The sequence below is a fragment of the Ammodytes marinus genome, assembly GCF_949987685.1.
Source record: "Ammodytes marinus genome assembly, chromosome: 15".
Classification (NCBI taxonomy): Eukaryota; Metazoa; Chordata; class Actinopteri; order Uranoscopiformes; family Ammodytidae; genus Ammodytes; species Ammodytes marinus.
Genome location: NC_137219.1, coordinates 14,507,836 through 14,533,423, shown reverse-complemented (window position 1 = coordinate 14,533,423; position 25,588 = coordinate 14,507,836). Strand labels below are relative to the sequence as shown.

The 25,588-nt window shown below is 42.1% G+C and overlaps 2 protein-coding genes across 2 annotated transcripts in view; one reads left to right on the top strand and one right to left on the bottom strand.

Moving 5' to 3' along the window:
* The window catches only part of itpk1b (inositol-tetrakisphosphate 1-kinase b), a 28,148-nt gene extending 9,192 nt beyond the window's left edge, over nucleotides 1-18,956 (top strand). Inside the window, exons 4-11 of the mRNA XM_080041771.1 lie at nucleotides 2,273-2,398; nucleotides 6,620-6,737; nucleotides 13,604-13,702; nucleotides 14,001-14,041; nucleotides 14,371-14,536; nucleotides 15,719-15,786; nucleotides 15,883-16,039; nucleotides 16,304-18,956. Coding sequence (XP_079897897.1) covers nucleotides 2,273-2,398; nucleotides 6,620-6,737; nucleotides 13,604-13,702; nucleotides 14,001-14,041; nucleotides 14,371-14,536; nucleotides 15,719-15,786; nucleotides 15,883-16,039; nucleotides 16,304-16,623 — 1,095 coding nt within the window. The 3' untranslated portion in view covers nucleotides 16,624-18,956. The remainder of the gene's footprint in view (nucleotides 1-2,272; nucleotides 2,399-6,619; nucleotides 6,738-13,603; nucleotides 13,703-14,000; nucleotides 14,042-14,370; nucleotides 14,537-15,718; nucleotides 15,787-15,882; nucleotides 16,040-16,303) is intronic.
* A 439-nt stretch (nucleotides 18,957-19,395) lies between these two features.
* plk4 (polo-like kinase 4) lies at nucleotides 19,396-25,588 on the bottom strand. The gene is made up of 15 exons (XM_080041950.1): nucleotides 25,469-25,588; nucleotides 24,405-24,500; nucleotides 23,986-24,081; nucleotides 23,308-23,422; nucleotides 22,238-23,204; nucleotides 22,051-22,142; nucleotides 21,533-21,879; nucleotides 21,329-21,433; nucleotides 21,096-21,198; nucleotides 20,845-20,994; nucleotides 20,510-20,738; nucleotides 20,309-20,411; nucleotides 19,948-20,085; nucleotides 19,753-19,859; nucleotides 19,396-19,662 (listed from the first exon to the last, which is right to left on the bottom strand). The coding sequence occupies exons 1-15, from the start codon at nucleotides 25,496-25,498 to the stop codon at nucleotides 19,551-19,553; spliced, it is 2,790 nt and encodes a 929-aa protein (XP_079898076.1). The 5' UTR covers nucleotides 25,499-25,588; the 3' UTR covers nucleotides 19,396-19,550.

Here is a 25,588-nt window from a genome sequence, read left to right as displayed (position 1 = left end):
ATAAACCAGCTGAACTGCTGGCACACAAAAACCTGTAGAGTACGTTTATAACCTGGGTCCGGCTGCTTTTCTAGTTTATTTGATCCTACTGGCTTATTATAACTATTAAATGTCTAATTGTCACTGTAGTGTTGCAAATCACCTCCTCAGGTTGTCGAGTATCCCACTGATTCAAGCACTGCATCATAAACTGTTTAAATCTACAATGTCTTATTGTATAAATGATGAATCATCCACTGTCTTCCACAGTAGCTCCTGCTAATAAGTAAATATGTTTTTGGCATACCATTTCTAAAATGAGATAGGTTTAAAATATCTGGTGTATTACACTATTATAAGCAAAGTTACAAGCCAATGACCAGGTGTTATGGAAATAAGGATTAGCCAGAATCAGTGACTTTTTTTTCCTGCATTGACAATTTATCGATTTGTTTTCCATCAAATGTATTATGTCCTATATCAATATCATGATAATGTAAAATAACATACTGTGATAGACGTGTTTGTTCATATCATCTCAACAACAAACTAGTTACAGATACAGTGGATATGAGAATTCAGTCCATTTTAGCGACGTGCTAGAGTCACAGGCCACTTTCCGCCTCATCGCCCCTGTATATATTTTTGCAGCTGGTGTCGGCATGTTACTTTTGAGCTGAAGGGCGTGTTGCTACAGGTGGAAGGAATGGAGCGTGGAGTAGAATGAGATCGACCACATTAAGATGGGGCCGAGAAAGAAATGCCAGGATGATGTAGCATAATGAGCTCTGGAGGGAATACAGGTTTGACTTGAACACTACAGGGGTGTGTTGGCGTCCTCTGCAAAGACTGTATGATGGATAGCATAGGTTGGGCCTGCTGCTCAACATACAAAAGCTCATATTCCTTGCCGGACACTGATAAGAACAATGAATCAAGGCAAGGTCTCTTAGCTCGGACATTAAGTTCCTTCTTATGAAACCAGTGTAAAGAACATAAATCATCTGATATTCAACAGATTTACAACTGTGTGAGATTTGACTTTTCAGTGCAAGAACAAGGGCACGCTAATCAGTTATCTATCCATCACACCCCTCACAATCATTAACCAGGAAATGTCAGCTCTAACCGTGTCCAGCCCTAAACCAACTGAAACTGTACAGTTTTACAGTTCTTGCATTGATCCACACCTGTGTGACTAAGGTGTATCTGCTTTCAGTCTGTGTTCTGTCCTCCTGACAGCACAAAGGACAGTGGAGTCCTGCCTGGCTCTTCTTATTGACATGTGCTTCTGACTTGTCTTGTCTATAACGATCCGGTTATTCCCATTTGCTGATAAGCGAATGAGTTGTTGTACTACTGCTTCTCAGTAATGTGATGTGTTTACTCTGGTTTGTCTCTCTGCATCGCATGTTTTCTATTCTACACCATCAGCTACAATGAGCTGTTACATTATTTTGTCCTAGCCTAAGGTCTTACCAGAGACTTCTGATAAGTTTATCTCAAAATATACTTTGACTACTATGGCCTTTTCCGGTAATTATTATGTCTGGCCACACATTGAAGGCTGCTCTGTCTGTCTGTATGTCTGTCCTCCTTTAACTCAACCCTGCCTCTCAAGTTCAGAAGGTCCTTTTGTTATCTAACAATAAAAAAAGCAGCACAACTTCAAGCACCCTTGCGTTTTCTAATGGGAAAAAGTGTCTCACGCACAAACCAAATATACAATAAAAGGCTTTTGTGAATTGGATTTATAATCTTTTCTCTCTCTTGTAATGTTGCTATGTTTGTTCAAGCACTGACCCACACACAGTGTGTTCTCACACTTTGAGACCTGCTTGACTGCTTATGAACTACTTGTATACCAGTGCAGTCAAGTTTTTCGTCTGCGGAAAACTTCAAACATGGCATTCTCTTAGAGGCAGAGAGGAATATGCTCAGGGATACTGGAGTTCTGGCCAAACGGAGAGAGTTTGTAACTTGTAGTAGAATAAATGACATCAGAAATAAATCCTGATGGCGTAAATAAAAACAAGTGCAACAAACCTGGCCGTGCCAAAGTAATGGCTACAGCTACTATGAGGCATTACTTCAGTTCCATTTTAGCAGTAAGTTACAATAGGCAATGCTTTCCATTGAAGAGACACTCTGGTCTTTTTAAACATTGAAACAATTTAGCATTTCATAAGTGATTTGATGTTAACCATTTCTAAATGAGATGAATGAATCAGTGTTGTTGGATGGCTCTGTTTCCGCTGTAATCCTTGACCCATGGCTGTCCTTCTCTCCTCAGCTGGACCTGAGCCAGCCTCTGGAGGAGCAGGGTCCTCTGGACGTCATCATCCACAAACTGACTGACCTCATCCTGGAGGCTGACCAGAATGACTCGCAGGCTGTTCTGCTGGTGCAAAGAGTACAGGTAAGCATCATATGGGTGATCGCAAGTGGAGCTAATGAAATTGATAGATTTCCATTCAAAATTCTTAAGACACAGTCCCTTTTAAAAATGTACAGTACCTGCTTACAAAATGTACACATTGGAATGTATGAAAAAATAAAATTCCGTTACACTTCGGTATGAGAAGCCATATTTTTAAGAAAAAGTTACGCATATCAGCAGCAGCAAAAGTTACTGGCGCAACACGTCTTTGGTAAAACCTTATGCTATGTGACAACCTACTCAGGAGTTGGTTGGAGCAAACCTACCAGCGACTAGGCTAGTCTTGCTGAGTCTGTTGCCGCAGTCACGGACTCTTGAGTTGCGCTGAACCTGCTTCCTGAAACAGAAAACCCAGAGACGTGACTATAATCTTAGTTACCTCAAAACCCGCTTCCTGAAACAACCCCCTGGTTGCTACAGATTTAAATAAAAATGTTGCACTTTTTAAATTAGTATTTAGGCAGATTTCCTTTTTAAGTATGCTTTTTAAACACCAATTAACTTGAAAGAGCTTTGGCTTAATTTTTTAAATGATTGAAAATCCTTGGTAGCTAAACATCATTCTAATTGTTACTTCTAAAAAATAAATAATCTCAAAGTACTGTAACTAAAAAGTTCAAATGATTCCCAGCCCTAATCTCTCAGACTACATTACATGACCGAAGTGATCATGTGGCTGAGCTACCGCATGATATAGAACACTTGCCCGCATCAGCCTGCAAGATATAGAACATTTACTCAGCCCTTCACATAACAGTTTGGAAAAATAGAAATAAAACTAGAAAGTCAGGAATCAGGATTGTAGTGTGTATGTCCCAGTTAGAGCTTTAAACGTAGCTCCAGGAACATAATGGGCATAGGCTAATATATTTGAGCATGTGGTGACTCACAAGAAAGCTCTCTTAGAGATTTTCTTGTTCTTCCTGAAGTGCGAAAAATCTCACTTTGACAGCAGGTCACAGCTCCAAATGCTGTAAAGTGCTATACATGGTGTGAAAATGAATTGTCTCTCTCCCTCGCTGCCTGTGTGTTGGACACTAAAGAGCTGCTCATGATCAAAGTCACGCAGTTCTGTCAACATGTTCCTGACTTCTCTATTAGGAAGCCCAAACAGGATGAAGGTGTTGGGCAAACACCGTGGTTAATATAAATAGTTGGCACAAAACACCATAGGTCACAACTTTACAACAGCAACGCTCATCCTTGGTCTCTTTTTAAAGTTAAATTGTGTTCATCGGAGGGATGGCGCTGGTTGTCATTTGTTAAACTCTTTGTCCATCAACAAACGGCATCATGACCTCTTAGCTGTCAAATGCCATGTAGTAACAGGTAAGTGGCCCATTTAACCAAGTTTCATCTAGGTAACATTTCTAGTGAACTTTTACACTCAGAGCCCCACCTAACACAAGCACTCAAAGATGGATTACTGCTGATAGAATTGTTTGGTCACAGGGGCGCTCGTGGTGTAGTGCTTAGAGCGCCTGCCCATAGAGGCTCAGTCCTCAGAAGCAGCAGACCACAGGTTCAGATCTGGCCTGTGGTCGTTCTCTGCATGTCTTCCCCATTTTACCTCTGTCTCTCCGAACTATCTAATAAAGCATACAAATGCCAAAAAATCACTATTAAAAATTAATTATGAAGTATTTGCATATTGCATCTCTAAATCATTGTACCCTATAAGCATTTATACAAAGTACTCAGACCACATGGGCAGGTGGTTTCATTCAATATTGTCTGTCTCTAACAAACTAAAGCTTGTGACTGTACATGAAGGTTTGATAGTCTGATAAATCAACAGCTCAGCTTTATGGCTGAGCCCTGTCTTACCTCCTTTTTATTTCTGACTACTTACCTGAACACAGCTGTCATCTGTGATAACATTTTCTTTGAAATGTAAGCACTGATGCATCACTAATGCTACAGCTGTGATCACAAATAATCTCTTGTCTGGTGGAGGGAATAAGCCCTTACCTAACCTGACATACCTCTTTATTAAATACGAAATGTCAGGCTAGGATACACTCAATTATGAGTCAATGGCCTGAGGTGTGTATCTTATCGCCATGTGCACAACTAAATCATTATTGGCATGATTTCAGGGCTTCACGGTTATGGGTATAGTGACAATCATAAGAATGATCATCATAAATTATCTATGTAGGAGATTGAGTTCAAGTAACTAAACCAGTTTGCTGACCTTTGTATCTTTTTTTTCATACACGTCTTTCACAATTTCAGCTACCTTTTTTAAAATGTAATGATTGAAATGTAACTTATGCCATATACCAATGATGATTACATTTGGAATACAAGTTGACAAAATTCAGAGACGTTTGTGTTAGTTGTTTTTTCTGTTGAACTTACAACCATACAGGTGTAATTTGCTTAAAATAAATTCAGTTTTGAGTCTAGTAGGTTTTTCTATGATTGACAGCTTCTGTGAATCAAGCTGATGTGTTCAATGGCACCCATCTGGTTTTAGTGGGAGAAAAAATTATTTTCCACTTCAGGTTTGATGCCTGTGGCGTTGCAGACATGGCTCTCCTCTGCTCAACATAGTTTTCTTAGACTTTGAACAGTGTTGTTCCCTATGGAAACGGATCAGCTTGGAAAAAATTTACAAGAAAATGTGAAGCCCTAACACCCACTCTGTTACACCCACACTGATGATCGTCTGGCTCTTTTCCTCTCTAACACCTGCTAGCCGGAGCTCGTCTCCATCTCGGCTCCCCCTCTTGTCTGCGTTCAAATGCATTTCATCTTCATCAGCAAGTGACTGTCCCTATCAACAGAGTATTCCTCTTAAAGCTGGGGTGGAGGATTTGGGGAGAAAATGGCAGTTGGGATAGAGATTTCGAATTCAATACCTCAACCGCTCCACTTGTTCTCTTTGGTCCCTCCCCTATGGTCCCTTCCTGACACGCTCTACACCAACAAAGTCATGCCAAAGTGAATGGACAGTCCCAACAGCCAATAAGAACAGAGAAACGGAGCCTCGCTCTGATTGGTCAAAGTGTACAGCTCATGTTAACTTTGACCAATCAGAAATCATATAACCCAGCTTTAACTCTAAGTTTATTTGGGATTTATTTTTTTTATTTTTTTCGGCAGCAGCATGTTTGATTTACATAACCGCTCAACTGGCTTTGAACATTACTTGTTAGATCTTGGCCAATCCTACAGATGGGTCCCACATGCCAAGAAAAGGGCATTTGTTTACATGCTGCATGCGTCGGTAAAAGAGGCTATTCTATTCAGAAATGGGAATTTTTTCGTCCGCTCTACATTTGTGTTCGATGTCTTTTTCATCGTGTGTTTAATTTAATGTGAACATTTATGACAGTGGAGCTATGCTTTTTTTTTTCTTTTTCTTTTTTTGTTAATGGGCTGTGATGTGAGCAGGCAGGCTGTTTGTTTAATGTGCAGGGACAGCCAGCTCCACCTCACAGCGTTTGTGAGTCAGTAAAAATTGCTAGGAAGGAACTGTTGGCAGAGAAACCCATCGAGCAGCGATGGAAATGTGGAGAGCTTAGAGAGCTGCAAAGTGGAGAGGTTTGGGGACAGAGCCAGGGGATAGCCGACAAAAGGAGAGGAAGGCAGTTATGTAAAATAGCGAATCTCAAGCTGACCTAACAGTCGGACATGCAGAGAGGCATAGTGATGTAACCTGCAAAGACCCGCTGGCATACATCGCCTGTGCTCTCTAGCTCACATACAGAGTGAGGCATGTAGGCCTTTCAACTCCGCATTTGTATTTTAAGTTTGCCCACTTCTTCAATGTGTTTGTTTAACATTTCTACTCTGTAGGGAGTTATTTGTGTGTCATGGCAGAGTGTTACGTGGTGTGTGCAACCTCAGTATGCCAGGGTGCAGCCCTCTCTTAAGCATGCATAGTGACCCACACATTTCTATCATTGCCTTTATTAATTAAGTGTTCTGTAAATTATTTTTTCTGATCAATCGATTTAATTGTGTTTGCAATTGCAGTTGCAACACTCAAAGCTACAACCAGTCACCACAGACTGAAGCTGATATACTGCACTTATTAGGTTAAGCAGTGTAACATGATGACCAAATATTGTATGGACGGACTTTTGTGTTTGTGTTTAAAAAATGTCTTCTGATTATTTGTATGTGGCCATAAATGGTGTACAAAAATAAATTAATAAAACTATTATTAATTATGTATTAATGTTTCAGGACTACATTGATGCCCACCCAGAGACCATCGTCTTGGATCCTCTTCCAGCCATCCGAACTCTGCTGGACCGCTGCAAGTCCTACCAGCTCATCCACAGGATAGAGAGCTGTATGCAAGGTGAGATGATCTACTGAGTGACCTGGCACAAGTCAGTATCTATAAGAGAGACGTTTTAATTTAGCAATAATTGCAAATTTGCAATTAATGAAATCCTTCACGAAGGGGAAGTAAATGTGAAAGGTACTTTCACATAGAAGTCACATTTGGTGAATTTTGACAAACGCATCTAAACTGTTGACCAATGAGCTTTGCTGTCTCTTGAGGGAACAAAGTGAAGTCCAAAATTGAGGAAGCTGTGATATTAGCTGTGTTGCATTATCCAATGTTTTTATACTCCTGCATAATCTGAGTATAAACTGCTCCACAAAAGAGATTCAGCATGTTTTGGAATCAGTTGTGAGACAAGACTGGAAGATACATTGGTTTGAAAATAACCGTTATTGACCTGGGTCGCCAAGCTTTCAGGGCCACTTATTTTGGAAGACATCGAATTTACTCTCGGACTGAATTAGTTTTAGATATGTGTACCTAATAAGCTGGCAACTACTACCACAGGCCCGCAATAAATTCCACCTTCATGAATTTTATGATTTTGTAAGAGGTGTTCAATCAATTTAATGATCATTATAACAGTGACAGTTTTAGTGTGGTTGAATTATACCATATTACACTTAGAAGTGTTTCTGATATTTTTCCACTCCACACACATTTATATGAATAAGGATGGAACAAATTACAGGAACACCATTCAGTATAATGCAGTACAATTCAACAGCACTCAAACATTCATGAAAATAAAATGTACTGCTGGGCAGTTGTAGTAGACTGCATTTATTTTAGATAGTTGTACCTTGTAAACCAGAAGACTGTATTTTTCTCTCACTTTGCTGTGTGACCTTTTTTTTTTCTCCTGTGTATTCCTCAACACAAAGGTTGCGTTCCGAATCGCATACTCTTTTCTTTTTTCTATTCTACATACTACATCCGATGATAAAAAGAATCTAGTTAGGATGCAGTAGGCATATTATTGGGACATACTCTCTTATTTCATCATAACATTGCGCCTTGATCTTGCCTCTTGCTTTTATATCCGTCGCATCCCCGTTTGTTTTCATATGGAGGCTTCGTCGATGTGACGTCACTTCACGTGCGCACTGGATTGTGGGTCAGAATCGCCCAAATAGGATGCAGTTTTCAACACTAACAATCTTGGCCGCATGAAGTAGGACATCCGGGTACTTCTAACCATCCTAAATCTGGCCACAAGAATCGGGACATTCTAAATCTTTTTTCCACATACTATATAGTAGAAAGTATGCGATTCGGAACGCAACCAAAGTGTGTGTCATGAGATCAAATTAGGAAAAAAAAACATTAGTGTCTTTGTTCCCCTCCCAGTCCTCAATATTACATAAAAGCAGAAGTTGTCTAAAATAATAAAATAACTGTCGATTCCATTGGCTCAGGCTTCTAAGTGTCTCTTATTATTAAAAGGACAGCCTGTCTTTCCTCTTTACTTCCAGAGGGGACACAGATAACGCACGACTGTCGCCGCTCACTTGAATTATGTCGCTGGATGCTTCCGAGCAGATGTTTAATTCCTGCCGGTTCGACTCTGTGCTGATATCATAATTCCTCTGCTTCCTTTCACAACCCAAAAAGCACCTCTCCTGTTTGAACCCAATATGAACTCGGCTCTGTGTGTTTCTCACTGAAGCATCCCAACGAGTTATTCCAGCAACACCTTTCCGCTGTCGTTGAGCCCCATAAAATAATTGGCGGGTGCAATGTCTTTTTGGATGGAGGCAGAGATATGCAGTGACGACAGGAGCACATTCGCAACCCACACAGCCTGTAAACACACCTGTGACTCATCCACGTTTTCCTTTACTCCCATACATGGCGGGAACATAAACCTTTTTAAGCATTACTTCACCGTGACTCTGTGAGGGGTTGCGGTTTGGTCTCAGAGCGCCGGATCAGAGCCATTTCAGCATGTCGGCAGTGTCATTAGTTTCCAAAAATAGAACGGCAAGAAGACGTCTTTTTATCCAAACAGACACGATGGCTGTGTTATGTAACAAAGAGAATAAGCTGCCTCACTCAGTCCCACTCTGTGTATTTGGTTTGAAAGGGGAAAATGGCTCAACGGCTCCATTTATATTTTCAGCACTCTCCTCCCATTAATGCAAGTGGTGCTCTTTGCCAACACTTAGACCTGCATACCAAACCTTCTTGACAATTGCAGTGGGTTTATACAAAAGAACGGTGTGTAAGCCTTTATAATCCTACACTGCACAATAGTGATTGGAGAAAAAGGCATCATGTGGCTCAGGATCAGTCATTTCTTCATTCAGAAAAAACAAACGAGCGACTGAGAGAACTGGGTGAAGGTTAAAGTTAAATAGTGGATAGTGTAAGAGTGTGTTAAGTCTACCTAGCTGTCTTAGTCACCGCCACTTCCTCTTCCTTATCAGCGGAGACCGAGGAGTCCTGAAGCAGCTGCCAAGGCAACCCAGTAAAAGGTCATAAAGAGCCTGACCTGTCATACTTCAGTCTGCATGACTCAGAATACTAGTCAATAGGAGGAAGCACTTGAGATGCGCTTGTGCTTTCTCTGAAAAAAGCGAACCTTATTTTATCTCTTGATGGGTCTCTCGGTGTCAAATGGCCCCAGTCATGGTAGATTGGTTCTGCTTTGTATCGTTTAAATAAATGTAAAAGTAAGTACAAGTATTATCTCATCCTAATGTAATGTTTGATAGAGAATAGCCAGACGAGGGCTACATGAGCGGTACTGGATCAGTGTCACTGCTGATTCATAGTTTCTCTTGTTGGAACTTTGGCCGCTGCTCTGTTGTCTGACTTGATTATGTGTTTCCTATGCGAGCTGGAGCAAGGTAACGGTTTATGTTACTGAGTGGAATCCTCTGGTTCCTGTGTATGCTCTTGTTTTTGATAACTCTGGACTGTTTTTGTAGACAGAGACCGTCGTCAAGTCAACTCTCCTGTAAATCAAAAGCCTCTCTCAATGTTTTGAGCTTATCCTAGCTCAGAATAGAATAATTCTCCTGAATTACAAGTGGATTCCTCTGGAACCTCAACCCTTCCTAGGTTTATTTGGATAATTCTCAGACTGTCTTAAGTTCTCCATGCTAGAGTTAATCCATGCTTTTTGCAAGGGCCAACCTATACAAGTGTACCGCCTATTTAAGTGATCAATATTTAGTCATAGTTGCAGCATGAGAGACAACGCTGAGACACTTGGGCCAAGTGGGCAGACAGGATTGCCAACTTCACTAAAAGATTAGCCGTCTGTTGGGTATGGTAATGTTTTTGTCACAAGCTGAAAAGGAAGAATATCTCATCAAATGACTATAAGATCAACATCTTGTGAGAAAACAATAAACATTTTCTTTTCAAAATGACTCATGTAATTGGAGCGCCAGCCTCTTAGACAATTGGCTATTGAGAGGAGAGAATTTGCTGTTACTCTTAGGGCATAGCCGTGTTTGGCGTTCAGTTGAAAATATTGAAAATTCTGCTTTGCCTCCAGATGGGGGTGGACGCAGAGAGAGAAGATGCTGGGGGTTTCTTGGAAACAAGCTCTAAATAGCAACAGGAGACTTCAGCCTTCCACTTAAACAGCACTTTATGAAGCCTAATGTATCTTGGCTCTCTGTTGTTCTCTGCACCTAACGCCTCAATTATCGGAATCTCAGGTGGCATAAACACGCCTGTTGAGGAATCTCTTCTTTGTTTATTCTCAGGCACACCAGTCATTACTCCTATAAGTTCATTTGTGTGCTCACCCGAATATGATGTAACAGAGCGGGCAGATAAGGAAAAGCAGAGGATGTCCCGATGAGATAAAAGAAGAAGAGAAACAAGAAAAGCAGTGTAACTGGATAATGACATTGAAGAAGCATCTGACCGAGGAGTCCCGTAAACGTCGTCCTCGGCTCCGCTGGGTCTGCTGAGAGCATGCAGTGTTTAGACAGAGCCAGAGATTGATCCCCCTCACCCTCCCCTCCAACTGCCTTATTCCTTAAGTGTCAACCGGAGCCAAGCAATGCACGCTATTACAAACTTGGCCTCGCTCTCTTATCCACCATCCCCTGGTCTCTTTATTATAAATCCCTAACGTGGAGCTCGGAATGGTTTCCGTTTGACAAGGTTTAGTTCTTTTGACAGTTTTATGTTTGAAGAAAATGGGCACCATCAGTCTTTTGGGAACACTGTGATGCAATAGGGGTATTTTCCCCACCAGACCCTTTTTCTTCTGAAAGACATTCTACTGCTATTCCTGTCCATGGTAAAATAACAGCAGCATGACAAGGCATGGCTGTAACCAATGCAGAGATGGCTGATGGGTAACCCTTCAGGCTTCCGCTCCCAAAAGTGCCTGGTTGCAGAGCCAACACTGGAATAGGTCCAGCTGCTTAGGGAATGGTTATGGAGAACAAGTATCTGCCTGTGAAAGAGAATTGGAGTATTGTGTGTCTGTCATGTAACAGCAAAAAAATTAAGAAGTTGGAACCGTGCTAGATCTGTTTAGGCTTTGAAATTAGTCTTGTACATGTAGTACTAGTGAAAGCACATGTTCAGTGGCAGTGGATAAGTTATTTAAGCCCAAGTACACATTTACAAGGTGAACACTCGAATGACTATTCTAGGTTGTTTTCCATAGCTGTGGTCATCATTTCTGTCCGTTGTGATAACATTGAACTCACCAATGTCATTGACGAGTTATTGAGATGTACTAGCAACATTACTCCAACATAGGTTAGCCATAGCCAGGTTGTAAGCACGCTACACTTAAGCCAAAAGAAATCAAACCAAAGACATTTTACTCTTAAGTTCAGTAATAATTAACATAAACACTATGCATGCTGTGCAAGTTTGACAGGTCAAAGTTAATCCTGGATGTAGATCCTATAATGAATATACCATCTGTACAGCCATAGTAAACAATAAAAATATATGTAAAACAAAGAGATGCAAATTACTATAGCTGGTGTAACTCAATACATTGAAGTACTAGTCACTATTCGATAGTTACAAGCAATTTTTGGGCATGACTTTCTCCCTTGTTTCGCTGACCTTGGTTTTTGTTGTAAACCTTTTATGAACCCTTTGAACGCTCATGTTCATTGTTCTGTTTAAATGTCACCACATTCCACAATTTCAGCAAATAACTAGATGAGTGCAGTTTAGGCCTGTATGTCAATGCAACATTTATTTTCAATATTCATTGATATGCTAGTTATTTACTCCACATTTAGTATTTAACACATTGTTTTACCAAATTGTCAGAACATGGATGCGCAAAATCACTTTGTTTCCCCAAAAGATGTTCAATTCGATATCATGGAGACCTAAGAAAACCTGTAAATGGTTGCACTTAAAAAGTGTCATTGTTCTATAAATCTATATCTGCCAGGTATTTTTTTTCGGTTCTAGTATATGTTTTTATTAGCAGTAGGTGTGTTTCAGCATTTTCTTGTGGGTGTGTGGTGTTTGAGAAGGGCCTGGTGGCCTTCAGCTTTATTGCTTTGAACCGGAGTCATTTGTGCCCCTGGGCCATCGATGACCTCTGCTGTGTTTGTTGTCTAAACCTACAACAAGCCAGAATGATTCTACTACGTCATTGTGCAGTAAGCGAGGATCCTTAACTGGACCGCTGCTTTATCACCTCACAGCAGCACTGGTTTTTCTGGAACTTGCTCTACAGCTTGATGTCACTTCAGGGTTTTTTTGTAATTTTTCCTCGTGCCAAGGCTTTCATTGCTGGGGTTTTCTAAAAGTCTGTGTGTGTATCTTCACTCTCTGGCCTACAGGTGTACACCCAGAGTTCAACACTCAGCACTGGGGTAAAATGTAGGTAAATGAGATTCTCCTGACCTCAGCACTAGCGGGGAGCAGAGAACCCTGTTAATGCTGAGGCCCGCAGCGCACAAAGACCGGCATGTTTCCATTGTGTTTTTGTCATTAGCAATTTGCCAGCTCTTGGTTTGGCCCCCTGGCTGATTTCCTGTGGTATCTCCCAACCAGCTGCCTTATCAACCCTCATGTAGCTACTGTAGAGGGGAAATTACAGCCGTCAGAACGGCAGTATAGATGCGTCCTGAGCCCTGATATGGTGAAACACGACTGAGCTGCAGGATGTTTGTTATTTGCAGTCTTATCGTAACAGACCGACCTGCCTCCACAGGATGTGATGTAAAAATAGGACCTTAACGACGCATGGTGCGGTGTAAAAGCAGGGAGGAGATAGGTGAGAAAGAGGCTGGAAGTTTGTTGTGGCCTAAGTTATGTTTAATTCAGGTATAGCCGAGTCTGTAATGTGTCATTGCACCTGCTTTGTTCACTGTTGGATGACAAGTGAGCTATCAATCCGGCCTCTCAGACAGGTGGCATATCTGATGCCTTTGTTAACCTTTGAGCTCGTTTGAAAGTCTGTGGTTCCTCAGGATTGTGTGTCTTCTTGTGTTTCAGCATTTTCTTGTGGGTGTGTGTTGTTTGAGAAGGGCCTGGCGGCCTTCAGCTGTATTGCTTTGAACCGGAGTCATTTGTGCCCCTGGGCCATCGATGACCTCTGCTGTGTTTGTTGTCTAAACCTGTCACAAGTATGAAATAATAATACACAGCCACATCATGTTAAATAAAGTGTGTCTGGCTGCAATAGGATGTGCGGCCCTTCATTTATTTCTAAGTAATCTATGAATGACAACAGAATAGCTTCAGGTGCTGCTATTTCAGGGGGGAAAACCTATTGAATGAATGGATGAATCACAGAACCCATTAAAGCTGTTCACCAGGGAGTGCCAATAAACCTGTTATTTTACACACTTGCACTGATAGCGGGACCAAATCAGAAATCATCAATTCTCTCCATGTTCTTTTACTTCTCTCTTTATCAGATGACAGGCTTTGCTCTCCTCCATTCATGGTCCTGAACACAGATTGTGGCCCTGATGTGCTGGAGCAGATCAAGAGGCAAGGACTCACATTCCCCTTCAGTGAGTAATTTATTTTATTTTTTATTTTGCCTCCGTCACCCTCTAAATATAATGGACTTAAATCTGTACTCCATACACACTTCCAAGACCTAATGTTTTACTGCTAACCACTAATTGTTCTTTGGAGATTGAATTCACTACTTGTTGTCTGACATTTGTGTGTTCACTGTCAACATGTCAGAAAGGGTGTTGAAAGTGTGATTTGTGGTTCCCGTGCTAACGTTTGATTTCTGCTTTTCAAGTTAAGTAACCTTGCTAAACTCTCCTATTTCCCCCTCTCCTTTTCTTTCTTCCTCAGTTTGCAAAACACGGGTGGCTCATGGAACCAACTCCCACGAGGTAAGAAGCCACAGGGCTCAGAGGTCACTCACACCCACAGCAAGTATTTACACCTGGGCTGTCCCAGGATTGTCATTCGACCGAAAGTCCAAACAACAGAATCAGATAAAGTGCTATACCTCTGTATCTTGGTGTGTCAGCTGAAATCAATACCCCTTTCAGGCTGACCAAATATTCTTCATTCCTCCACACTCACTGCATTGAATCAAAATCAGTTAACCAAACATACAAGACTTGTCTGAAAGTGCCTCTTGCTTTGAACGGCTTTGATTGATGATTATTTTTCTTCTTAGCTTTAAGCGTCTCATTGACTGTAAATCTGTCAACAGATGGCCATTATCTTCAGTGAAGAGGACCTGAAGGATGTGAAGCCTCCCTGTGTGATCCAGAGCTTTATTAACCACAATGCAGTGCTCTACAAGGTGTTCGTTGTGGGAGACTCCTACACCGTGGTGGAGAGACCCTCGGTGAAGAACTTCCCTGCTGGACCAGCAGGTGAGGAGACACACAGGGAAGTCCAACGGCTGCTAACGGCAGCACTTGACTGACTGTTAACAGTTGCAGGGCTTCTCCAGATTACCCGATAAAAGACCTCCATAAAATCGCTTTACAGTCCCTGTGATTGAACCTTTTAAGGGATGCAGCAGAGTGCCGTTGACTTTTGGTACATGCTATTGAAAAATAAACAAGAGGAGCGGCATTTTTCCCCCCATAAACATGTCAGAGGCCTTACCCATGATGCAACCCTGAAAACAGGGCTGTCCCCTGACACGAGTAGAAACCCTCACGCAAAGCCAGTGTCCAACCCCTCAGTCTGCTTTGTGTAACCATGGTTTGCTTTCAGCCTGGAATGCCGAGTGGGGCAGCATACAAGCTTGACGCTTAAAAAACATGTGAAGAAGCATACCACAGTGTTAACATCTGCACAGTATTTATATCATTGCACTTCTTTAGCCTGGCGCTAGACACTGTGTTATGCATCTAATAACTGGAGTGATGTGTTGGATGAGAGAGAGAGGTGTGAAGATAGAGCAGTAGGGATGAGTGTTTGAAAAGAACCGAAGTGTGAACAGTTTGAGAGATGGCCTCTCCCATCCAGCCTTCCTTCCCATGCTCCTGTTGAGTGTAACCGGTGTTTGTACATCCAGTCTGGGGATGAAGGAGCCCAAGCTCCTAACACTTCATTACCACGGCCCTCTACAAGCAGAGGAGCATATTTATTTGGACAGTGATGGACTTAACTTTTTTCTCCACTCTGTGTGCTGCTCTTCCTTTCCTCTGACATTCCCTAATGTGAATCACTATAGTGATAACAGAGAAGAAAGCGGGGCAATACATTTGTCAATTCATTCTGCCAGATTCACCACTCCTTCAATGAAAATCCCTCGCCTGTGGCAAACAACTTACATGCTGTTTTGCTTATGAGTGAACATTCAACATGGCGGGGCAATGACTGAGAGGGTTAAATGTTAAAAGACGTCAGGCCAGGAAGCTTTAGTTTTAGGTTTCTGGGTTTTTTTTTTTTGTACACCAGGTGCTCAAACCAGTAAATAAATACATTAGTCTAGTAAGGCTCTGGTGCTATGTTGCAGATTGAGCTTTGCTGCCACCTAGTGCCTGAGGTAAGAAGTGTAATGTTTAAATTCCACCTCACTTTTTCCCTCTTTTCCTTTACAGACAGGAGAGCAATTTTCTTCAACAGCCACAATGTTTCCAAACCAGAGTCTTCCTCAGACTTGACCACGGTACGTTCAAAGTGTAAACTGACTGCCATCCTATGTGATATTATTTTTAAGTTTTAAGTTGCTAATACTCTTATAATATTAAATATTTTATCTCAGAGGGAGAACGTGGAGACATCGCCACCAAGTGATGATGTCATCAGAGAGTTGTCCAGGTCATTGCGACAGGCGCTGGGCGTGTCCCTGTTTGGCATTGACGTCATTATCAATAACCAAACTGGCCAACATGCCGTCATTGACATCAATGCATTCCCTGGTAGGTGCAGCCTCCCATATTTATTTTATCCCCACATTATTAAGCTTCACTTTGACAGAGGACTGGGGACATCTTCCTGGTTCCGTGATTTAAAAATTGTCAGGTGTTGTGATGTAATTTTTTTGTGCAACTAGTTCTATTGAAATCCCCAAAGAGACTTTGGAATTTCCCTGTTAATCTTCTCAGGCAGGGTACTTTGAAATAATTGTTTAAAGAGAATTGAGGTTGAGTCATTTTTTGACTGGCTGAAAACTGTGTCCTCAGGTTATGAGGGCGTCCCAGAGTTTTTCAACGACCTCCTGAACCACATCACCAGTGTGCTTCAGAGCCACAACCCAGACTTGGCCCCTGCCAGCGAGCAGCCCAAAAGCCTGCCAGTGAGCACCACAGTACCCAATGCCGCCCCACCGGCGCCCGCCTGCTGCGGCATGCTGGGTAAAGATGCTGGCGGCAGCCCCTGGATCGTAGAGGGCGACGCAGGGCTGAAGGGACCTCGTCAGAGACTGGGCTGCAACTCAGCCATGTCGCCCAACTTTCAGCAGCACTGCGTCTCCACGATAGCCACAAAGGCTTCCTCCCAGTGACTGTTCCCCTGTCTCCACTCCGTGTGATCCCTGAACAAAAAAAAAAAAAAAAAAACAACGGACAACAATGGTGACGATAATAATGAATAATAATCATAATAATTATGATGTTAATGATGATAATATATCTAATCAAAAAAACTTTTCCTATATAGTTATTGAAAATTATGGTGATTGGGTGTAAGCTTTTTTCCTCTCTTGCCTTTTTTGTATTTTTCGTTTTGTCTAATGAGACTTAACAGTACTGTAATGTGAACTTTTGGGAACTTTTGCCTAATCGCTGATTTTATTTTTCTCTCCTGTGTGAGATCTCTGTAAAAAAAGGGTCCAGATGAGGTAGTTTATGGGAATGGCCGAATCAGGACAGGAGACAAAATGTGCCACTAGATGTGCAATGTATAATCTGTTGTATTTCTCTCACACACGCACACACAGGTACGTTTTACATTGTGCCAGTGATGTGTGTGTCTGTATTCTGGTCAATACCACTGACTCCCTCGGCACTGAGCGAGGGGAAGAAGAGGTGACCGGACATTTGAACACTACTCCACACATCCCGGGCTGCTATGTGACTGTGGCCAACTGAGGACATACTGAGTCTGAACATGACAGCAAAGATAGTTTTGGCTTTTGTTAGTTTGATCAAAGAGGTAAGACGTTTACTCTAACGAGTGCCATCAAATTTGCTCTGAGTGTAAGGTCGCCTACAGAAAACAAATCTTCAAAGCTTAAATGGAAAAAAGTAAATCTCCATGACCATGTGACCAAGTTTGTTATTTTTTTTTTCTTTATTTTTCAAAGATTGTTCTTGCAACAATGTTTAAAGTTCTTTCGGGTGTTTCACTGTGTGTCAAATGCCGGATGTTTAGGTGTTCAACAAACAAAAAAAACAAAACGCCTCTGTTTGAATCCCAGTTTGCCTGGCTTCGGTGCAGGAAAATGAGGGTCACATTCCTTTTTTTTAATTTTTGTGGATGTTTCCATAGAATTCCGGTGGGATTTTGTGAGATTTCTCTCCTCCACTTTTGAAACACTCTCCACGTGTCCTCAGTGCTTGTATCTGTAATGTGAGCAAACTACTCTCATGAGGCAACTAACTTGACCTATGGACAGTCTCTGGGCTGCTGTGTAGCTCTTCACTTTTCATTGAGTCGTTAATCAGAAAATCAATTCTTCCTCTAAAATGAATGGTCATATGCGTGTTCGATTACCCGCCTACTGGTTATTATTTTGACACCATTAAATGAACACTTCTAGCTTGCCTCAGGCTTACATGCTCCGACCTGTCTTCTGTTCCAGCTGCTGTATTTGTGTCACATGTTAAAATCATTAGGAGGGGAAGTAGGGGAGACGGTCCAGCTCTTGTTCCCAGTGTTCACTGAGATTTTTTTTACTCCAATTTTGTTAATATCTTTGTCCTGATATCTACTAAGAGCAACTTTATTTTATTGAGATTTTATGGGGGAAAACATGTTTTATATAAATGAAATGATAGCACGGGATGATTTTTGAACAAACAGTGGATATTTACCAGAGGTATAGTAAATTGCTGGGTCTGGTTGTAATGGTGGTGGGTCTCAAAAGGGACGGATGAGCTTGTGGTTGATGCTGTTGTCTCCCTCTAGCATCTAGTGGGAAGGTGTGCCAACCTGCAGCGCATTCAGATATTATTTTGTTTGCGTTCTTCCGCGCCTGCTTGGTTTTCTCTTGTCCCAGAGACTGTCTCCTTCTAGTCATTTTAATTGCCTCCATCAGTATCTGAAGGATCCGACTGTCCATTTGCTTGCCCACATGATCGTAAAAAATAGTGTCTCTGGGACAGGAGAACACCGACTTTCTGAAAATTGGCTTTCACAACAGACAGTGGCAGAATATTTCCTCATTGCACTGTTCTAATCCCCCAAAATTTGGGGGGTGTCTTGAAATTACATTAAATTCAAAATGTAAAGGTGTTATAGGCAGGTTCAGGGAAACCTCTCTAGATTCCGCCTCTAGACATAGGGGTGAAGTTGAGTGAGTTCCTGGAAAGGTTGATATGTGTACACCACTATATTGTGTGTCCTATGTTGTGTTCCTTTACTGTGCTTCTAAATGGTTAATCCTACCCTTTGATCCATTTCTGCAACTCGGACAGTGTCATCACCTTCCCAGCTTCCACCTGAATGTGTTAAGTCTTGGGTGTCTTGTACAGTATGTGTATATATGCCCAGGCTTACATCCGTACAGTATGTTCTGTATCAGTTCTGTATTGAGAGGAATCCACAATTTTGTGACCTTTTTTCTTTTAATTAAATGGCCAAATCAACAGGGCGAAATAAACATGTGAAACAGTTTGTGGTAATTTTTCATTTTTTTCCCTTAACTGCTTTGTAGGTAAAAGCCTTATTTGTGAATGTTCTTATCTAGGTTAATCTTCGAGTATAACAATATCCTTACCTTAATTCTGCTCAGTCCTTTCAGTTGATCCCTTATGGACCATGTGTAGTAGCTTACTTGATGTATTTGTGAATTCTGTATTACTGAAACCATAATGCGGCTCTGAATACTTTAATTTCTTTCTACAAAAATTCATGAAAAGATTATCAAGGGCAAAGAGATGACTGTAAAACAAAGTGCAGCCTTTCTACACGGGCCTCTGGATGTTTATTGCCTCAGAATCGCACATTTCATAGAATTAGGAGACAGTAAAAATGTCAAACTTTTTACATTGAAGACTCTATACAAAACAGTGGCTTATTTAAAATAAAATATATATTTTCATAATCTTTAGTCTTATGTACATGTAAAAAAAGAAAAAAAAGAGGAGGAAACACAGATATATTTACAAGAAGAACACCAGACAAGACGGTATAAAAAGGTTTCTAATGCTACTTTCTGTTCCTTGTCAGGCCTCTGAGCTGCCAGGATGTTTCGTTAACCATGAGGTATTAATGAGGATGTAGGTGATGTGCTGTCGGGTTGGCCAATAGTCCCAGGATGGTGGAGAGACAGTGCAGCTTCTCCTTGACGTGCTCTGGCAACTTCTCGTTCTCCTTATACCTTTGAAGACAAAATGTCAGTGAGAATCAGCTGAAGCCAGAAAGCTGAGAAACACAGATGCCCATAAAGTAACAGAAGACTTTTCCTAACCTGGTGATCCTCCCCTCTGGAGATGTGTAGGTGATGCAGGAAACTCCCGCCTGAACCACCAGCTGAGACCCGTCGTTGAACTGCACCCAAACCTCACCACTCGTCAGCTACAGATACAAAAATAAATAATCTATCATTTAATCAAAGACATCATCTTTGCTGGTTATAAAAGATCAGGTTTATTTGGTTAATTACCTGTGATGCCCATCCAACATTGGGCACAAATATCGACTTTACTACTTTTCCTGTGCTTTGCACCAGCTCCTGTCGCACCGGGGAGCTTCTTTTATTCAGGCTGGCCGTGGTGAAATCAGACCCATCATACGAGATCATCTGAAAATACAGTCGTTTTTCCAATTAAAGACAAACTAAATTAAAACGACACTGGACAAAATTTGAGAGAAATAGGCCTATTGTGTACATAGAAAAAGTCTTAGATCTTTTATTCCAGCTCATGAAAAATGGGAGCAAAAACAAAAGTTTTGCCTTTACATTTTTGTTTAGTGTAAATTAACTGTTCATACATGCCGGAGTGTAGTGCTTGTGCGACACTCACCGAAGGAGTGATTTGTGGAGGTTTAGGAGGTGAGGCTCTATCAGGAAGCACCGGTTGCGAGGGCAGCGACGTTGTGCACAGGGAGTCTGGGTTGACTGGTCTCCTAGGAGGGGGTCACGTACGAAACTAACAGTAGTTACACAAGGCGAAGACAGCATTAAAACCAGAGAAAATACAGATAACGGCTGGTGTTACTCTTACCTGCCAATAGTTATAGGAAAGAAAGGGACGTTGTTGGTGCTGCGCTGCTCCTCTGCTGCAATGGCGACCTCCAGAGACAGACACATGCTGTGGCCCTCAACAGACATCTCCACATACAGCCTGCTCTCTGGGCTCAGACCACTCAGGCCCACCTCACCCTTCACTGTGTACGACTTCCCGCTCTTCTCTACTACTCGCACCAGCTCTGACGTCTTGTGGGTCTTTGCTCCTGCATGACACAAAGCCATTATGAACTCAGACAGAAAAGCTAGGTTGTTGAGCCAGCCTCTCCCTCAGTGGGGCGCTCATGTTTTAGCATAAATCAATTGACTCACCGTCATAAAAGCAAACTTCCAGGTCTGCAGTGGGAGAGTTCTCCATCAGCATGACCTTTGCATACTTGGTATAAAGGGTCACTTTTGGAGTTTTGGATTTTACAAGCTGTACAAACTTCGAGGCGTATTGGTACTTTTTCCAGTATTTTTCTGTGACAAAAACATTAAATTGATTATCAAACACTACTACAAAACCATTTTAAATCTAATATAAGCTCATACCAGTGGCTGCGATCGGTTTATTAGATTACCTGGAAGGTCCTCGTAGCTACAAATCAGAATATCTTCAGGAGGAGCTGGAGGACAGTCCAGGACAGGGAAACCCTTTCCACCATTTGGCTGATATATCGTCACCTATAGGAGATGATAATAATAAGCTTTATATTATATTCTGCCTTCAGTCATATTACGTTGTTATATCACCTCTTAACAGTCACATATAAAAATACCTCTAGCAATTCAGAAGGCATTAAATCAAGCTCACCATTGAACCATCACAGGAAATCCGAAGAACTTCTTTGACCCTTTCTTGACCACTTTGAGTTTTTAACAACTCCATACACACTTCACCTGTGTCCAGGATGCTCACCTGAGGGAAAATTAAACACCAGCAATTAACTCAATCGCTCACACAGTGAACAATAACAGAAAAACATGAGCAATCAAAAAAACATGAGCAATATCTTACAACAGCATTTTTGGTCTTCTGTCTGATAGACTTCAGTCTGGACGCGCACAGGGGCGGAATTATGTCTCTCATCGATTTCTTCTCTTTCACCGCGCTGGGCTTGACTAAAGGGAGCTTTAACTCTCTGTCGTGAGGTGGTTGGAAATCTGCTCCAGGGATATTTTCCCTGTACGAGTCAGAGTTCGACGGATGGCTGTGGGGCAGGTGGTGCTGGTTGTGATGAGGGTTAGCTCCTCGGCCCATGGGCTTGTCGGTCCAAGAATTGTGAACCCCTAAAGGTCCTCTGCTGCCGTGGAAGCTGCCGCTGCTGCTGTGAGTGCTGCCGTCTGCAGGCCTGTGCCCAGAACCTGAGAAATCCAAGGGAAAATGTAATAATATCAAAGAATAAGTGACCTGAACCAAAGCACTGGCAGGTCAAACTAAAAGTTGCACTGATTGAGAAAATTAGGTGAGGGATAACATTGAAGCAATTTATCACACAAAGATAAGAAAAAAGCAAAGAAAAACATAAATTTTACCATCATTATTTAGCCAATTAGTAACTCCGTCCAGGTCTTGAAATTGCAAGCTTGGTGGTTGTGCAGTCTGTGTGGATAACGAATACCCAGAACTGAAACAGAATGTGCAATTTGTTTAATTTAATTTAATTTAATTATATGTGTAAAAAATGCATAGAAGACCGTCGTGAATAGAGAGACTTCTTACTTTGATGACTGCTTGACAGGGGGAGATGGGAGCCTGCCGCGCTCTGAGAATGGGTGTGGAGTGGAGGACACAGGGAAGATTGATCTCCCTAAACCAGTCAGAGCCTCCTCTGAGTGACATCTTCCGAGCTCAGCGTGACTGGATGTGTGGCCTTGCACAGAAGAGCCAGTGCGATCTGAAGAGTGAGCCCGCCTCAGGTAGCGAGAATGAGGCGGTCCACTTTCTCCACCATGAACAGCCCTGCCCCTGCCCTCTCTGTGGAATCTGTCTGTCCGCTGGTCTTCCTCCTCGAAACAGTCACTGCTGTGTTGCCGTGGGAGACTTGGAATGGACGCCATGCGGTTGGGCAGGGCAGAGCCGATCACGTGCCTGGTTCTCCTCTGGAGGCGGCTGCCGCTGCTGGCTGAGGTGGAGGAGGTGCAGGCTGTGGAGATGGTGGCGATGCCGCTGTCCATGGATCCATCGTCGCCCATGCCCAGCTCCTTAGCCCTGACCAGCAGGCTCTGGGTCATAAAGGGATGGTCCAGCACAGCAGAGAGGCTGGGCCGGTGGGCCGGGTCCTTCTGCAGCAGCTGATGGATCAGGTCCTGAGCCTCTAGAGAAACATGGCTGGGCATCTCGAATTCCCCGAGCACCACTTTGGACAGGGTTTGCTTGACTGTGTCCGTGTCGAAGGGAGGGCGGCCCATCAGGAAAGCGTAGAACATGCATCCCAGTGCCCAGACATCTGATTCCAGACCATGAGCGCTGTGGGTGGCTACCTCCGGGGAGATGTAGTTGGGGGTCCCGCACATGGTGAAGTGCTTTTCATTTGGGAGTTTGAGCTGAGTGGCAAGACCAAAGTCTGCTATCTTAATGTTCATGTTGCTGCTCAGCAAAAGGTTTGACAACGTCAGATCTCGATGCAAGATGCCGTGGGTGTGCAAGTACAGCATTCCTTTCAGTATCTGAAGCATGAAATGTCTTGCTGTGAAACAAAAACACCATTTTCTTTTAAAAAAGGGAGGGAGGGAGCAAAACTCCTCAAACTTTTACTGCAAAATAATTCATATTTAATAATCCTGGCTGACCTTCATCCTCAGAGAACGTTGTCTTCCGCTCTTTAAGGTACCGACTCATCTCTCCATTATGGCACATCTCCAACACCAAGTACACATAGTTGCTGTCCTCAAAGTAGTTGTACAGCTTAAAAAATACATCATATATAACAATAATTATTATCGTGTCAAAGTGCGAAGAAAAAAGACGAACGCAAAAAAGAAATCTAGGACACATCTAAACTCCAGGGGGACTACTAAAAATGTGCACAAGAGATAGCAAGAGAGACTGTCCCCTGGTTAATCTTTGAAGGCACACTGAAAACCGACCCTAAAATTAAGTGAGGTGGAAAAAAGTGGAAGAGTGACAGTAACACTGAACAAAGTAATGATAGGAGGTAGGGGCAAGTTCCCCACATTGCATAACCATGACAACGATAACACAAAGTTTGTATATGCAGATTGAAAGACTTTTCATGTTCCAAAAAACTCAATTGAATTCCCACAAGCAGTGCTGTTTGCCTTTAACTGCATAGTCAGTACATTGTAAAAGTGTATTTCTAGTACCCAAAGTGTATTTTATAGAGAGAAAAAAATACATTTGTTTTACAAAGAAAATCTTAAGCAGAACAAATATCTGACTGACAAAGCAGATAGTGTAATAATAACCCACAATAACAAGGAAGTAGATGTGTGTGTGTCCAATGTTACCTCAAGTATTGAAGGATGTTTCAATCGGCACTGAATTTCCACCTCGTTTGTCACACGCTGGACCATACCAGCTTTGTGCATTGCTTTTTTGTCTATCTGCAGACGGGAACAACAGATATAATTATACACCTGCCACTGGTAGGTTCAACGCGTAATGTGGCACTTTGATGCTACACGGCAGTTTGGTCTGGTGGCTAATAGTAAATCTGTCACCCACAAAGACAGTAAACTCCTCAGAGGGTTCACAAGAAAGCCCCTGAGTATACTAAAGATCTAATAATCCAACAGTACCAGTTTTTCACCAACTGTCTGTCGCTGGCAACAGCTTGGGTTGTTGGTTAAGTGCATACATTACAGGTAAAGCATGCTATAATTACCTTATAATCACTGACTCAGACAAGTGGGTGAGGGGTTCTTACCATTTTGATGGCAACCTCCAGACCAGTCTTTGCTGATTTCGCCCGGTAAACACATGCAAAGGAGCCTTTGCCAAGGAGGGTGAGGACCTTAAAGTCCTACATGAGAAGAAAGAAAAAAGTAAACATTTATTTTTACAAACAATGAATTGTATTTTCAGGGAAATATAACAGTGATTTCAGGTAAAAACAATTCATTAAAACGCGACTTTGATCCCATGACAGACAGGATCTTTAATGTATTTGTTTAAAAGCATTATACCTCGATCTTGAGCTCCTGAACATAACATAAACTTCTCTCCTCATCTCTGCTGCCTTGAGGGTCGGCAGAAAGGTTGAAGAAGAGATGGTCTGACTCTACAACTTGATCAAACATCGTCCCTTCTCTTGCCTGCGACATGCTGGATGTACAGTCAAGCCAGACAATCCAGAATCTAACCACTTCAAGAAGAAAGAAATCCTCCCACAACAAGCGTTAACTGTCAAACATCCCACCGACACCTGACGCTGTCATATGGCCAACCAAAACCCTTAATTATCCCGGCTTTCCTCCCGCTAACGAGGGAGAGCACTTGTAGCCGTTTCCAAGCAGCATGTTGAATTACCAAACAGATGCACTGAACAACCCGTTTGTCCCGGGAGAGAGACGGTGAGGTCACACACCCGGGGACACAATGCTGAGAGCACCGAAAACACAGATATTACTAATAATGATAACACAAAAGATAATAATGATAGCAAGTTTAGATCAAAACGAATACTTTCAGAACATATTAAACATACGCGATCGAACGAAAAATTAGTAAACACTTGTGTTATTGGCTAATCAAATTAAATGGAGTTACTAGTTCTTTATTAGCGGATAGTTTGAAGATATATTGCAGTTAAATGCAGCAGCCTGCTTTAGAGCCTTTCACGATTAAAATCAAGCGAAACACACACATTTTATCACGGCTACCTAGCAAATAATCATGAACTCAAGCCTTTAAAGAGCTAACGTGGCCAGCCCGAGTTATTTTTTAAGTTAGCTAGCTTGTGGGCGATAGCAGCGCAACCAAAGCACTCACCTCGATTTTATCGCCGATGGAAACACTCATCGTGCCTCCTTTTCGACTCGTGTATGCATGTGGGGTTGTGGTAAATTTCCTCGGTCTGCTGAGTTCATCGGTAGTTGGTGCAAGAGTCCT